The 15,480-nt window shown below is 52.5% G+C and overlaps 2 protein-coding genes across 9 annotated transcripts in view; both read left to right on the top strand.

Moving 5' to 3' along the window:
* The window catches only part of SIK3 (SIK family kinase 3), a 153,268-nt gene extending 144,490 nt beyond the window's left edge, over window positions 1-8,778 (top strand). For 4 of the 6 annotated variants that reach the window (XM_050921879.1, XM_050921878.1, XM_050921876.1 and 1 more), the window contains 4 exons: window positions 3,831-3,994; window positions 4,672-4,843; window positions 5,702-5,871; window positions 6,647-8,778. In XM_050921879.1, the coding sequence (XP_050777836.1) occupies window positions 3,831-3,994; window positions 4,672-4,843; window positions 5,702-5,859 (494 nt within the window). In that variant the 3' untranslated portion in view covers window positions 5,860-5,871; window positions 6,647-8,778. The remainder of the gene's footprint in view (window positions 1-3,830; window positions 3,995-4,671; window positions 4,844-5,701; window positions 5,872-6,646) is intronic. The other 2 variants (XM_050921880.1, XM_050921874.1) reach the window with 1 other exon arrangement.
* A 431-nt stretch (window positions 8,779-9,209) lies between these two features.
* Window positions 9,210-14,841, top strand: APOA1 (apolipoprotein A1). 3 transcript variants are annotated; one of them, XM_050921913.1, is made up of 4 exons: window positions 9,210-9,993; window positions 11,521-12,335; window positions 12,957-13,110; window positions 13,840-14,841. In XM_050921913.1, exons 2-4 carry the CDS (start codon window positions 12,296-12,298, stop codon window positions 14,444-14,446), a joined length of 801 nt encoding a protein of 266 aa, XP_050777870.1. In that variant the 5' UTR covers window positions 9,210-9,993; window positions 11,521-12,295; the 3' UTR covers window positions 14,447-14,841. The 3 variants fall into 3 exon arrangements, with proteins under 3 accessions (XP_050777870.1, XP_050777869.1, XP_050777868.1); XM_050921912.1 differs by having other exon boundaries at window positions 9,210-11,721; window positions 12,276-12,335; XM_050921911.1 differs by having other exon boundaries at window positions 9,210-12,335.
* Window positions 14,842-15,480: the final 639 nt, after the last annotated feature.

The following is a 15,480-nucleotide window of genomic DNA, read 5'->3' as shown; positions in this document are numbered from 1 at the left end:
GGACCCCAGCCCCCCTATCTAAGCCTCCCTTCTCCTTGTCCCCATCTGCCCCCTCCTGAGACCCCCCCCAACTTCCCCCCCAGGACCTCACCCCTACCTGTCCCCTGATAAACCCCTGGGACTCCCATGCCTATCCAACTGCTGCCTGTCCCCTGACTGCCCCCCTGCTCCCTGTCCCTTGACTGCCCCCTGGAACCCACTACCCCTTCTCCAACCCTCAGCCCCCTTACCGTGCCACTCAGACCAGCGTGTCTGGCTCCGTGCAGCTCCAGACACGTTGCTACATACATGCTGCCGTGCTCCGCCACAGCCCCCCCACACACACACCCAGCACCTGCCTTCCAGCTTTGAACACCTCAAAATTCAGGAGCGCTCAAGCTCAGTTTGGGCAGCTGGTTCTTCATTTCTCCCAGATCAAATATACTGATCCACTGTAACTGGCTGTAGAAAAAGTAGATAAAATTGAGCAAGAAATGCTTCCCTGTGGTTATTAGCACTGGAATTGCTATTTCCAAAAGCCATTGCCTTTTGTTTGTTTGTTTGTTTAAAAGAAAGACAGTGATAGTGCATTGGCAACTTCCCCGTAGGAAAAAAGAGTGGAACAAAAGAATAATAAAGGCACCTAACTTGTCCTCATTTCTGGAGGACAGTCTTATAATATGCATCCAGATATCCTCCGATCACACAAACTGAAAATCGTTCCACTTTACTGCAGCTCTGTAACCATATGGGAACCAATCCTGTCTGTGTTCTGTGCACATCCAAAATTCCTGCTGAATGACCCACCCTGGGAGCGAGTTACCAGTGACCCAGGGCTGGGACGGCAGGAGGTGTGTGGGGAGCCCAGGGCTAGGGTAGCAGCAGGGTGGGGGGAGGACACTGGTGGCGGGGGGGGAGAAGCCCAGCGCTGGGGCAGCAGGGGGTGTGGGTGGGGGGAGAGCCCAGGACTGGGGCAGCAGAGGGGTGCAGGGGGGAGCCCAGGGCTGGGACAGGGGGCAGCCAAATTTTTTTTTGCTTGGGGCAGCGAAAAGCCTAGAGCCGGCCCTGCTGGGTTCCCCTAACCACTGGAGCCCCGGGCCCTTTAAAAGGACCCTGAGGGCTCCCAGCCATCTCTTCAGCTGAGAGCCCCTGGTTGATTTAAAATAAAGTATCACCCCCCCCCCACCCTCAACCTTCCTTTTTGGCCCACAGCTGTTTTGGTGGGGCAGCGCTGGGGAAGGAGGGTTTGTTTCCGCAGGGCTGGGCGGCCCTGGAGTGGGGTCTTTCTGCGAGGCCGGGAGGTTTCGGCCCTCAGCTGTTTTCTTTGGAGTAATGTGGCCCTCACCGCTTTATGAGTTGTGAGGCCTGGTCTAGAGCAAGAGGTTCAGGAGGGAACTCCTCCCTCCCCTGGAGCCTCAAGTGTATGGGCTGCCCTAGTGGAGGCAGGCTCCTGGGCTTGATGGGCTGCTAACTGTGCGCCTCTCTCACTCGAGATTCGCCCTGACTTCTTTGTGCAGCCCTTGGAGGCTGGTTGCTGATAGCTGCAGGCTCTTGTAAGCTGCCCACTCAGACAACTGCTCCCACTGTTTGAACAGCAGCTGGAGCCATGGGTGGGTGGCAGTTTTCTCACAGCCTCTTTCCAACAGTTTGTTTTCCAAGGTAAGTCAAGTTTTGTTTTGTTTTTCCAGGAAAGTGAGACTTTTAACTGAACTTAACCTTGTGGCCATGCAGAGGGAGGCAAAGCCAAGACCCAGTCTTGTATTATTGCAAAATCTGGTCCCATAACACCACAGCATGATGAAGTACCATGTAATTGTGATATAAAGTAGCATGATCAGTGCATTTCAATTCCCTCCTTTCCCCCCAAAATACTGGGGCTGGCAAGTGAGCTGGGAGGCCATAAGCTGGGGGGGCTAGGGACACTGGCATGGCTGAGTAGTATGGATAGACGGGTGAGTTGATCCACATGTAACATTTGTCTCTGCCAGCTGAGTCGCAAGCTGGTTTGAGCACAGATAACGCCACTTAGATGGGCTTGGACTGTGGGCAAAGGGAGTGCTGGCACAAGAGGCTGCCAAACCCCATTCTTCATGGGGAGGGAGATTTTAACCCAGATTCTGTACCTACACCTCATCCGTGAGAACCAGGACATGTTAATGCAGATTGACCTGGAGTCTAGACCTGTTCCCTGGGCAGGAATCCCAGACTCTGAAGTGCTGTTTGGCTGCAGAGTGAGAGACAGATGTTCTTTACTGGGAACGGGGCAGCCACATTGTTGGTTTTGCTGAAGTGTGGGATCTTCCTTAGGACAGGTGCAGGCCCGCCCCGCATGCCTGAATTGTGTTAGTTTCCTGGGGCAGCACAGCTTGGGACCCAGTCTGGATGGCACTGAAATGAATGGATGTTCTGCTAAAGGTTTCACTGGGAACAGGGTCATTCTTGAAACAGTGAATAGATCATCTACGATAAATGCCAGGCATGAAATCTTGCCAAAGCAAAGAGACCACAGCTATCCCTAGTATAACTCCATAGGCACAATAGAGTTACACCCAGGTTGGATTTGTCCCCGAGTGTCCAATATTGACTGTGGAAAGGGCCTCTCCAAAGCAGTGCAGCGCCTGTGCATTCACTGCACCAGGCAGCTCCATTTTTCCCAGTCAAGGAGGTTGGACCTCTGTAGCCCTGAGGCAGCTGTCCTTGAGCCCAAGGAGAAATGGAGGAGCTACTCAGTGCAGCTCCAGAGTTGTGCTTGGTCCTTTCCTTTGACCCGTGAGTTGTCACATTGTCCAAGTATTCCCAACGCCTGGTGGCCTGGAGAGCAGGAAAACCAAACCAGGGCCTCTTCATGGTGCTCTGGTGCTGCGCAGTGGCCTGGACACACACCAGCTGTATGCTTTGTAGGCCCCCAGCAGAGATTGTGTATCCTGCCTTTTCAGCAGATTCTCTTGATGATCTAACAGGTGGATGCTCCCCTTTCAACGTCACTGATTCCATGAGTTCACCAAGTATCGGGCCCCTAGAGCTGTAAAGCTTGTGCAAAGAGCAACTGGCTTGTTCTGCCATCCTGAAACAAAGAGAGGGCTGGTTAGTAAAACAGTCAGCTCAATGTGTGACAAAAGTGAGCGAGGAGAGGCTTCCTTCTTCATTCGGAGTCCAATGCGACCTTTAGTAACATTAGATTTTTGCTTGGTAGAAACGTAACCCTTGCCCTCAGACACAGCAGCTCCTGCAGCAGGCTACGGATGGACTTTGCCAGGCAGGATACTTGCACAGATATTCAGTTTCCTACAAACATGTTTGCAAAGGGCAAGGAGCAGTGGTTTGATAGAGATTTAGTATCTTGGTAACTCCCTTTTCCAAGGTTATGCAGAATGGCCCTTCGGGGACCTACAAGACGGAAATCATAAGCATCTCTTTCTGGAGTTTGTGTGGGTGTCTCCCGGCATTGTGATAACGTTTCTTTCTCCTCAAATATTATGTATCTGGTTGAAACAGAGGTTGTGCCTTCTTCCCTCTGAGTTCTCATGGCGTGATTCCAGTCGACTGCTAGCTGTGACTGGGATCAGTAGTCAAGCCAGTCGTGAGATCCTCTTCAATAGAGCAGCCCAGCCATGGTCTTTGGAGTCGAGGCAAAACAAATCTGTGCTCCTCAGTCAGGAACAAGAAGTATATGTCCAGTTGATGTCCTTTTTGCACTGTCATCATGGGCTAATGGATTGTCAATTCATCCCCCTGACTTCTGTGATCCTGCCAGAGTTCTTCATTAAGGCAGTTACTCCATGTTACTTACCACTCAGGAAACCGCTGGCTTCTTTATACTAATCCCCTTTCTCTTTTGTCTAACTTCCAAGAATCCATTGTAGGGAACTGTATGGACAGAAGTTCTCCAGGACAAGCTATGGAGATGCCCAATCATAATGGAGTGGGTTATTCTGCAAGACCAGCTTCCATGGAACACCACAGACCCAGGACTCTGCAGAGACATCATACCATACAGAACAGCGATGATGCCTATGTAGGTTTGAGAAGGTTCATGGCTGCCAGGCCTTATAGACGGTGTAAAACTTTCTATGAAGTGTTCATTCTAGGGCTGAGCAAATAGGCCATTCACTACCAGCTTATAAACCTGTGGGGCTAACTTGGAATCCAGCGCTGTGCAGAGCAATGCGATAACATGCTTCCCCCGCTGCCTTTGGAACATCTCAACAGCATGTCCATTGTGTACCAGGCAGTATTTCAAGTGCTTTTAGCAAAGACCAACCCAAAAGTGAAATCTCCCACCTGTGGCTAACCAAATATTGGCCAGGTTACCCACGTCCATATGAGATTTTCCTGCAGGATCAAGTGCACCCTAGGGTGCCTGTGCTGAAAACATTTGAGTTGCAGCAGGGATAAATACAGCCCAGAGTGTCTCATAATCTGCAAAAGAACCAAACTTCCAGCCAGGCAATATTGGTGAACAACCTAGCAGTGTGGTCTCAGCCACTGAGAGAGAGGAGCAAGGACAGCTGTGCTGAGCACCACGTACATCAGCCCTTTGGGGTTAGGAAGCAATTCTGTCATAGTCCAGGCCTGGGTAACTTTCCTTATAACTTAGTAGTGTGCTGAAAGAAAATGTGCCCTTGTGATTGTCGCCTTGGGTCCTGGGGGAGCACTGGGGTGTGACTCTGTCTCCTTCTGCCATCTCCTCAGGTCCAGTTGGATAACTTGCCTGGAATGAGTTTAATGGCTGGAAAAGCATTAAGCTCTGCTCGGATGTCTGATGCAGTACTCAGCCAGTCATCACTCATGGCCAGCCAGCAGCTACATGCCAGGGAGAGTGAGGGTAAGGACTTGCCTGCGGCTGACAAGGCATCTTGCAGAGGTGATTGAGTTCTGCTGCAACCTGGTTTGGGTCAGAAGTGATGCTGATTTGTGTCATCCTCATCCGTCAGATATGGGTCCACACCAGAGTCCCTTCCCTTGGTGGTATTCCTGTGCATAGAGCCAGCAGTGCGTTAGGCATGTTGTAATACTGTAGAGTACGGTACAGTTGGCATTCCCTGTTTAAGCATGGCCAAGGGCTGGAATAATAGATCTGCACTGGCAGAGCTGTGGAGGCTGAAAGATCGGGAGTTGTTGCAGGTCAGAGTTGAGGTGTATTGGCCTTTTGTGTGTCGAAAGCTTGCACTGGTTGACTCTAAGCACTGTTACCAACCTCCCCACAGAGCATGTGTTGGTGCTTAGTTCTGGTGCAGCCCTTACAGGCACTTGTCATTCTGGGTTGTGCTGCAGTTTTAAGCGCATAGTGGCTTCCCTGTATAGTGACACTTGTCTTGGATTCCTGTGAAGCTCACACTACTGGCTGGTACATTTCCAGGTACATTTCCACACATGCTTCTCAAGGTCTGTCGTCACCTCCTCTCCTGTATGCCCTGAGCACCAGGGAGACAGCTGGGCTGTAGCGCACAGAGCACAGTGTGACTTCTTAGGTAGTTGTGACATTGGCAAAGTGCTGGTTTCATGTCATGCTCACTGCAATGACTTTCTGTTAAAATGAGGGACAGCCCTGCATGCCAGCTCTGACCCACACTCGGCACCTCAGGCCCTGCCTGAGCCCTCTGCCAGAAGCTCCAATCAACTTTGCTCTCCTTGGCTCTTGGTAGACTCCAGTGTCCCAAGTAGCGGTGAGAGTTTTCTGCCTTTCACCTACAAACTCTGATGTTACTCTTTGGTCTTGCAGACTGTGGGGAAAGTTTGGAAGGTCAAGAGCACCCAAATCTAGCTGATGGCAACCAGCATTTAAACACCTCTTGTTATCCATCTACGTGTATTACAGACGTCCTCCTGAGCTACAAGCACCCGGAGGTGCCCTTTGGGATGGAGCAGGCTGGGGTGTAGCAGGAGGAGGGAGTGAGTATTTTTCTGTTTCTGTATGTTCAGATCTTCCCTTTTCTGCCTCTAGGGTAGATCTCCAGTAGCAGTTGCCCATGGGCTAGATATCCCTAGACAACTCCTTGCCCCTCCCTTAGCTGTGGGTCCTGAGAATGAAGTTTAAGATAGAGGATCTCGTTGCTGAGCTTTCAGAGGTCAGTTGTTTGCACTGCTGACAGTGCCACCCTCAGAGTCTTGCTGCTGGTGACCTTCAGTAGCCACTCGGTGCTTCTGCTTTGTGTAGTCTCTGGGGAGGAGTGCAGGGATTGGTGAGGGAAGGCCTCGGGCATTTGGGCAAGGACAAGCACATGCAGCAATGTCTCCTGTCTGTGATGTGTGAGGAAAGTGGGCTCCACGCTGAGGCAGCCAGGAGGGAGCTCTTTGAACAGCTGTGCAGTGACTCAGGTCTGTCTGTTCAGCTCGTCCCCTTTCGGGCTGGGTGGGCAGCTTTCAGGAGCTGCTGCTGCTGCTGGTGGTGGAAGGACACGGCACCTCCAGATGGTAGTGTCCATCTGCCATGATCCTGTTAGCTGCATGGAGCAGTGGTCACACCTTCATGGGGTGCGCAGCCCCTCCTTGTGCTCGTTTCCCTTTTCTTCCAAGCCCCTTGTGGCATTGGCAGCGTGAGTTCTTGGGGCATGTAGCTGGCTGTGTCAGGCTGGAGCATGGGATGGGCAGAGGGATGTTAAAGCAGAAATGTCTGTCTTTTACCCTGGCCTTTAACACCCCTCCATCTCTTCTCTCTCTCTTCCAGGTTTTGTATACAGCTTTGAAATGAAAAGGTCCATTTTAAACCAACAGTATCTAGCAGCATTGCGCCAAATTGCCATAGTATTTCTCACTGAAATATCATGGCTCCTTTCCTCATAATCAGTTCCTCAGTGTGTCGTTCCTTTGGTTTCTTTCGTTTGTCATATTTGCCTGTAACTCCAGCTATCGTAGAGCTAACGTGAGTCCTACACCCTGTGTGAAAGGATTGATGGAACTGGAGTTTTGCATTTGGTTTGGAGGGGGGTTTAAATGCGAAGGGCCAGGTAACCACGGATGGTGCAGACTCAAATGTTCTCCCCTTCATCCAAGCCCGCTCTTAAGACATGTCCAACATGATCTTTTTCTGGGGACAAGGAGGAGAGCATGGGACAGATGCCTTCCTGGAGCCTGGCTGTATAGGGGAAGCAAGGGGCAGGGAGGGAGTTGGAAGCTCTGTCCTTTGGCAAGCAATAAGCAGAGCTCCTGAAAACCAAGTCCAAACTCAGTCGTTTTCCCAGGGTTCCCGCGCACACCACATCCCACAAGCCCAGCCCCAAGGGCGGAAGAAGGCCATGCTGTAGTTTTATTTCCATATCCTTTGCATCCGAACTGATAGTAGGGCCAAGAGCTACTCTGGGGCAAGAGCATCTGTCTCCCTTACCACAGTGGTGGCCTGTCCAACCCACCCCCAGCCAGCCTGCAGAGCAGATTACATCCCCCACCCCACTGGTTCTTCCAAGGGATGGTTCGAACACCCAGCAGTGGTGCAATACTCTTTGTCTCGCTCAGCTTCGTCTGCTTTTCTGTCACTTTTTTTTGGTCATTGTGCTAAAAGGATCATTTCCCCCCTCCTTTTTAATACCTTTTCCTTCCAAACCTACCTACGACCTTTTTTTTTTCTTCCCCAGCTCCCAGTTTAAAGTAAAGAAGACCTGTTGTTTCTTTGTTTTTCTAGCTTTTCCTCCTGATCATGTAGGAATTGTTTTATGGTAAATGTTGTTGTTTTTATTATTATTATAATTATTATTATTATTATTAATAAAAGACAAAAGGAATTTCTGTTTGAGAGAAATTTTTAACTAGATTCTGCTCTATTTGAATTGTGACTTGCACCTTTTGTTCAAAGTATTTTATTTCTTTTTAATGACATTGTAATTGTGACTGGTTTTTTCTCTTGTGCCAGTGGCAGAAGTGGTGTTCTCCTTTATACAAATTCAGATGTGCATAGATCTCTTCTTTCTCATTCATTTGAGTTTCTTTCCTTGACTGATAGAAACCAATCCCCCCTCCAGTGGTTGGGGCTAAGGGAGTCTTTTGTGTCATCATTGCCTTTGGAACTTTAAAAGCTACAACTGAAAATTCCTATTACTGACACTTTTTTGGAATTTTTTTTAAATAAAGGAAAAATCAATCCAGCCCTCTGAATTTGCACAGAAGGAAGTGTGAGACCAGCATGGCAAAGGTTAATTTGCTATCAGCATCTCTTCCCCAAAGCAATTGTCATAAATGGACCTGCAATGAGGAGGGGAGGGGAGGGGAGAGAAGAAATCCGCAACTGACAAACGTACCTCCCAGCTCAATGTTTCTAGAAAGCCTAATGTCACTGTGGTTTGATTGGTGTGTAGTTGTCAAGTTACATTTTCTTTAACATGTAAACTAGACGGTGTGTGTTGGGGTGGGGGTGGGGGACCCAGACAGGGCTTGCCGGATCAGTGAAAAGGTACCAAGAAACTCTGAAAGGCTTTTTGACATTGCGCTATATCTTTGATTTGTTTTCCTTTTGTTTACATGACATTGTATTTCTGGGAGAGTTGACAGCTGCCCTACAGTAGCCATCCAAAAGAAAAGCAGGGACTTGCTTAACCGTGCCATTTCGCAGTATCACACTTTTTTATCATGGCTTTGTATTGTAGTAATCAATACGCGCAGTATATGTTGAATGTATATTAATATACTTTGCTATTATTTCTGTTTTTTGGAAATGTCCGAAGTATTTTTTTCTTCCTTGTTTATGCTGGACTAAAAACAAACAACTTTCAGTAAATCTTTAGTCCATTTTTTGTGGGTCACTTGCAACTAGTAACTTAGTTGGACAGTGGGATCATGATAAATAAAATCATAATTACGATCTTATGATCTTTTGTTTGTGGTGTTGCTCAATATCTGCTGCAAAGGAGAAGCCAGCCCGACTTGGATTCTCTGAATAGCGTCCCAGAAGTTGAAAGCTGCAGTGTGCCAAGGTTGGCTGCGCTCCAGTTGCTGCATGTTTGTCTGTTATCCAACCTGCCATATGAAATCACCCTTGCTGGTGATCTCCCGACTTTTTTCAAAGCTGAAATAGACACAATGGGGGCTCCTGCATAACATGGTAACAGACTCCCTCGACCTGCTGAGCTGAACACCTCAGGATGAAACGTACTAACACACTGGTTTTCAGCCTTTGGTCCACAGACTGTCTAGGATTTCCAGAGGGCTCCGCACCGCCATTCAACATTTTTTAGGGGTCCGCAAATGGAAAAGGTTGGAAACCACTGTACTAACACATTGCTGGAAGGTGCGTGGTCAGGGGCTGGGTGTAGGGAAGTGTCGGGGTGGGAAGGTCTTTGCCAATTCTTTCCAAATGGACAAGCACTTCCATAGGCTAGATGACCTTTAATACGTTGACTGTCAATGGATAGACTTCATTGTGCATCCAAGTGCAGCCAATTGTTTTTAAAGGTAGCACAGACCTCACTTAAGAAGCTCCATGGCTGCTGGTATGAGATGTTATCTGCTTTGCTAATAAACTTACTCAGCAGATATGGGCAGGATTTGCACTTTCTGTCTCCCTGGCTAATTTATCTCAGCTTCAGATGATGAAATGAAGAAGTGCCTGTATTTTGTAGTGCCTTCAGGTTCCTGGTAATTGTGCTCTGATGTTTCTCTGAAATCTCTTGTTTACCCGCCCTGCCCCCACAGACAAGATAGCAAAGCAAAGGAATTCAGAGTGGGAATAGATAGTGCCCTGTCTAAAGCTCATGTTGTGGATCCTGTGAGTATCTATCTGTAAGATCATTCACTGTCTAAGCTCCTCCAGTGCATGCAGAGCTTGGAGATGAGTCCCTGCTGCTCTGGGACCTCCATTATCACTTGCTTTCTCTCCCCCGGTTCTCGTCTCACGACCAGACTATAGCTCTGTTGTTGCTCTTCCCTCTCTTTAAGGCCCATGTGATTGCTCTGCTGCAAATCCACTCACAGCATCAGGAGGGGTGGTATCCATCCATCCTCTGTGTCGCCTTGTCTCACTTCCGAGCCAGAGTATGAAGAAACAGAACATAGCTGCAGAACAAGCTGCTAGTTAAAGGCGTCTCAGTGAGTCCAGTGCCCTGGGCAGAGAGATTTAACCCATAACTGAAACGGGGCCAGCTTGGGAGTGGACCAAGGTACTCCTTGGTGTCATCTCCTGACTGGACGGGGACACACACACACGCGTACCACTGAGTCGCCATGCTGGAGGGAGGAAGTCAGTCACTTGGTGAATCACCAACAGCCCTTCCTGCCCCAGCCAGGCCTGGCCAAGAGCGATCTGCCTGGACTGCGGGATGGGTGCTCACAGCTGGAGGGGAATGATGCCTACAGGGCAGGAATAAAGAGAGGCCTTAGGAGAGTGTCCAGAACTCCAACAGGAAAGGTCTGTTCTGGGCCAGGGGAAAGAGAATGGCTTGTCCTAGAGCATCCCCAGCACTGGTGTGGCTGGAGGCCAGCAGGGGCCTGTTCATTCTCTGTCTGGGGCAGCTCCTGCCCCAAGTGCCCCAGATCCACCCCATCCTTGTGCTGTTTCTCTCTCTGAGCCAGGCCAGAAAGGCAGGAACCAACTGGACCAGCCACATGTGATAATGAAGCAACTGGTGCAGTAAATGCGGAGCATGCCGCTGTCTTCCAGAAGGAGCCCTTGCCAGCCCCATGATTGGATCCCCTTGGTGCAGTTTTGATGAATTCTCTGCCCTCTTGTCTCCACTGCTGAACTATCCCAGCAGCTCATGCCCATGTCTGCAAAGAGCAAATCCTTTCCCTTGCAACGGACCAGATTGCACCAATTGCCAGGTCGCTGCCCAAGGCTGACCTAATCTCCCCTTCACACCACGTGGCCTGCGGCCTGTTTAATGCTGGGTCGTGCCACCCATGGGGCACTCCACAGGTTGGGCTGCTGAGGAAGGCTGCCTCCTGCCATGGCTGTGAGGAATCATGTCAGTTTAAATGGCCAGAAAAAGGAGTTGATCCCCTAGCCCCATACGGGCCAAAGGGGAAGGGCTATGGGGCGAGCCCCATGTTCCTCAGAATAATGCTTAGGTAGGCGGCTTGCCTTAGGATAGTCCCGGCTCTGGAGGTCGTCCCCAGGGCTGAGCCTGGGGATTGAGGGAGTTCGTCAGAGGCCGTGGTAGGGTACTGGGAAGCCAGAGCATTTGGTATTCCAGACTTTGAGCCCCACTTCCATTCCAGTGGTCCTATGCTCCCCATTGCACACACCACCACAGGACTCGGCGCTATGTGCCTGGCAGGTTCCCATTTGCCTGAGCGCTGGCCTGATCTGTGCTGGGCACACGAGGTGACCTGCGAGTGGTTACTTTAGAGCTGGGGGGGCGGGTACGTGGTGGCTAATGCACCTTTCATTGTTTCAGATGAGGGCCTGAGGTGTCCTGAGAAAACAAAAATGAATCCTTGAGGATGCAAATCTTGCCCACTGGCTCACATTGAATCTCAGGGGCTTCTGAAGGGCAGGAGGTAGGGAGGGGTCCCAGTGGGGCTGGTGGAAAATCTGGGTCAGCCGAAGTGTAAACAGCCTAGCTGGTCTGGAGGCTCCCTCTGCAGGAACCTGTTTGTTCTGGCCTCTCCTCCCAGGCAGTTGCTCCTTGATCGCACCCGTCCACAGCGGGGATGTATTCGATCCTTGAACTCTAAGCGCCACATAATCAGAACTCGGGAGTGCTTTCCCGAGCTTATCTCCGTGATAAATCCCCTCTCCAGTATAAATAGCAGCATTGGGGACGCACAAGCCACACTCAGGAGGAGGAGCAGCAGCAGCAGGAGGCAGTGAAACTGGTAAGCGGCTCAACCCTTCTAGGAGTGTGACTTGCTGGGAACGGTTCCTGGTGAGAGCTGGGGAGTCCTGGGGCACTGGAGCTGCTCTCTGTGTGGCCCTGCTGCGCTAGGAGCCTCCCTCTGTCCTGGGAGGTTACACTCAAGGCATGTTGAACTGCTCTGAGAGGTGATGGAGGAGAGGCGCTATCCTCACCCCACCCTGGGAGAACTGGCAGCAGCAGCATAGCTGGGAAGCAGAAAGATCACGAGCCCTACACCCTTTGCCTCCCTCTGGGCACTTGCTCGCCCCGTTGTAAAGGCACCAATGCCCTTTGTTACATGGTCTCGCCAGTCAGGCTGGTGCAGAGCCCTGAGACGCCTTAAGTGGGCAGGGGCAGAATGGGGCAGTGCCAGGTGGGTAAGTGGGTCTCCCCTGTGGCTTATGGGGGGGGATAATGGCAGAAGGAGCCAGGCTTGTCCCAGATTGTCACCGTCCAGTGATCAATCATCGACTGGCACCTCCTCGCTCTGTTAAGCAGTTTCTATTGAGCCCCAAACTCTTTTGCTTTCTCCAGGTTGAGACACGCAGCCGAAGATGAGATCCGCTGTGATCCTCGCCCTGGTGTTCCTCACAGGTAGGGCCAGAAATCAGCATGAGTCTCGAAGGTGGAGTGAATCCAGACACCCTGAGCAGGGAGGGCGGAGGAGCTGCGTCCAGGCCCAGAAGTCAGAGCCCTGGGCAGACCCATGTGCCTTGCTCTGCAAGGGGCCAGGCCCCGGCAGTTTCTGCAGAAGGCGTCCATCCTAGAGCGATTCTACAAGCGGTTTGGAGACGACTCTGCTGTAAAACAGCACCTGTCTGGGCCAGGGAGCAGAGACGAGCTATGTGCAGCAGGGATAGCGTGGGGCACACTTGGGTTGGAGGGAGGGGCAGAGTGGGCCAGCGGGCAGAGGTTTGGGAGCCAGGAGCTCTGGAGCTATAATTTTGGCTGGGCCAGGTGAGCCCAGTGCCCCTGCTTGAAGGACCCAGCCTGTAACCTCTCCAGACCAGAGATGTGTAAAACCAGCCAGGCTCCCCCAGGAAACCCTTCCTGCCTAGGGGGCTGGAACAGCCAGGCACTGTCCACCATGCCCATGGTTGGTAGCGCAAGCAGCTGCCAACTCCAGACCAGGGGCAGATCTGGCAGGAGGTGGGGAGTGTCTCCAGAGTGGGGTTTGGGGAGCTGGTCCTGAGCCCTCTTGTGCTTTCCTTGCAGGGACTCAGGCTCGCTACTTCTGGCAGCGTGACGACCCACAGACACCCCTGGATCAGTTCAAGGACATGGTCCAGGTCTACCTGGAGACCGTCAAGGCCAGTGGCAAGGAAGTCATTTCCCAGTTTGAGGCCTCTGCAGTTGGCAAACAGCTTGAGTAAGTTGCTGACTCTGGGGAGGAGCAGGCTGTTGGGAGGGCCAGCACCAGCCCTATAGCCTTGGGCCCTACATGTGCAGTCTGTGATGCCCCCGGTTCTGAAGCCACCCCCCCACGTGGCACCACTGCCCTCTGCTGGTTGGAATGGGAACTGCTCCACTGTGTGTGTCAGGCCCTAGGACCTAGCAGCTAATGGTGACGGCAAGCCCTGCCCTTGGAGCTAAGGGGGGCTTTGTCCCTTCTGTCACTGTGGGGTGCCTGGTGGCCTGCACTGCACAGCAGCTGACAGCTGTGACACCCCTCACGTTTGCGGTGGATCTAGCACTCTCGCTTCTTCCAGAGTGAGCCTTGTCGTCCCCAGGATGTCTGGGGAAACTGAGGCATGGAAAAGGTTAAATCTACCATTGACTTGACCCAGAGCTGGGGTGTCAGCCACTCTGAGGCCCTGAGCGTCTCAACCTGAGCACCCAAAATGAGTGAACCGTTCTGAAACGGGGGGGTGGGGTGACTGGCCAGAGGGAGGCGGTGGTAGAGCTGGGATCAGCGGGCAGGAGTTCCCAGCTTCCGGTGTTAGTCCCGTGATAAGGCAGTGGCTGGGAGCAGCACTTATCTGCCGGCTGTACTGTCCCATCCCTGCTGGGAACAAGGCTGCATCTCCAGGCCTCCCTGGGTTTTGCAGGAGAGAGGCCATGCAGTGGTGTGTAACCCTGGCCCTGTTTTCCCCTGCAGCCTGAAGCTGGCTGACAACCTGGACTCACTTACGGTGGCAGCACAGAAACTGCAGGAGGACCTGGCTCCCGTCTATAAGGAGACCTTGGGGCTGTGGGTGAAGGACACCGAGGCCCTGAAGCAGGAGCTGACCAAGGAGATGGAGGAGGTGAAACAGAAGATTCAGCCCTTCCTGGAGCGGTTCTACAAGAAGTGGACAGAGGAGCTGGAGATCTATCGCCAGAAGCTGGCCCCCATCGGTGAGGAGTTGAAGGAGATGACCAGGCAGAAGGTGGAGGGCCTGCAGCAGAAGCTGACCCCCGTGGTTGAGGAGGCCCGGGACCGGATGCGTGGGCATGTGGATGAGCTGCGCAAGAACCTGACCCCCTACAGTGACGAGCTGCGCCAGAAGCTGACCCAGAAGCTGCAGGAGATTCGGGAGAAGGGCATCCCCCAGGCTGCCGAGTACCAGGCCAAGGTAATCCAGCACCTCACCGCCTTCCGAGAGAAGGTCACGCCCCTCGTGCAGGATTTCAAGGAGCGCCTGACCCCCTATGCCGAGAGCCTCAAGACCCGCTTCCTGAACCTGCTGGACAACCTCCGAAAGAATGTGGCCAAGGCCAAGTAGTGGCCCCAGGCCAGGGACTGACACCCCCTCCCCTAGCCACAATGAGCCCCCAGTTGATCAGCCACTGCCCTGCATTCCACTGCTGCTAATGCGCATCCGGGTGAAGGCACCAGGTGTGCTCACTTCCCTCCTCCCCTAGTGCCTCTGCCCTTTGTGGCTGTCCCTTACTGATCAATCACTGTAGAACGAGGGTCCCTCTGCTGGGGGGCGGGGGCTGGGGTGGAAACCAGCACATGCTTCACAGCACAGGGCGAAGGCCAGTCCGCTGCGAACATCCTGCCCAGAACTGCTCTCCCTGTTCCAGGCTCGGGGCTCCCACCTGCCCAACCTTCCCCCCCTCCCTGAACTCTTCATTCTCGTTTCTTTGTTTTGTCAAATAAAAGTGATTTAAGTTACGGGGAGCTTGTGTTTGCAGGGGATTTCCGGGGGCAGCACCAAATGGGAGGCTGAAGGCACTATGGGGCAGGGAAGACATAGGAGATCCTTGGGGGCTCACAGGGGTCCATGGACTGCAGGTTACTGAAGGAAAGGGGGAGGGGCTGTGCAGACCCGGAGGGAGGTTGGGGGGCAGGAAGAGGAATGGTCTGCAGGCGATACGGGGTGAGGAGAGCCTGTGGGGAGCCTTCCCAAGTGCTCCCTTTCCCACGCTCTAGCAGGCCCAGTGCAGGCCTGCAGAGCACCCTGAGCTGAGCGGGAGGTTGCCCCAGGGTGGCTCTTTCCAAGGGGCGTTGATCAGAATCACCTTCCTGCAGGCCCAGCGGCTGAGGAGGCTGCGCCCAGCCGAACCTGAGAGCTCTGGGAGCCCCGAGGGAGATGCGGATGTGGGGCTGGGGGGCATTCGTCAGCAGACATGGGGAGAGGCCACTGAAGCTCTCCAGGGGAATGAGTCCCTCAGGCTCAGCTGTGTCCCTTGTGCATGGAGCACGGGGGATGCACTCAGCTGGGCTGTTAGAAACCTGCTGCTGAGGGGAGCATCAGCTGTCTAGGGCTGGTAGCTCCGGTGCAGGATCTGGTCCTGGCTGGTTGCAGGAGTG

Source organism: Gopherus flavomarginatus, chromosome 13 (assembly GCF_025201925.1).
Source record: "Gopherus flavomarginatus isolate rGopFla2 chromosome 13, rGopFla2.mat.asm, whole genome shotgun sequence".
Taxonomy (NCBI): domain Eukaryota; kingdom Metazoa; phylum Chordata; order Testudines; family Testudinidae; genus Gopherus; species Gopherus flavomarginatus.
This window is presented reverse-complemented; position numbering and strand designations above follow the sequence as displayed.

Bases quoted from the DNA above. Each gene is read 5' to 3' on its own strand.
- APOA1 (XM_050921913.1), top strand. From the start codon at position 12,296: ATGAGATCCGCTGTGATCCTCGCCCTGGTGTTCCTCACAG. The intron at 12,336-12,956 runs GTAGGGCCAGAA...CTTTCCTTGCAG, and splicing joins CGCCCTGGTGTTCCTCACAG to GGACTCAGGCTCGCTACTTC. The intron at 13,111-13,839 runs GTAAGTTGCTGA...TTTCCCCTGCAG, and splicing joins GCAGTTGGCAAACAGCTTGA to CCTGAAGCTGGCTGACAACC.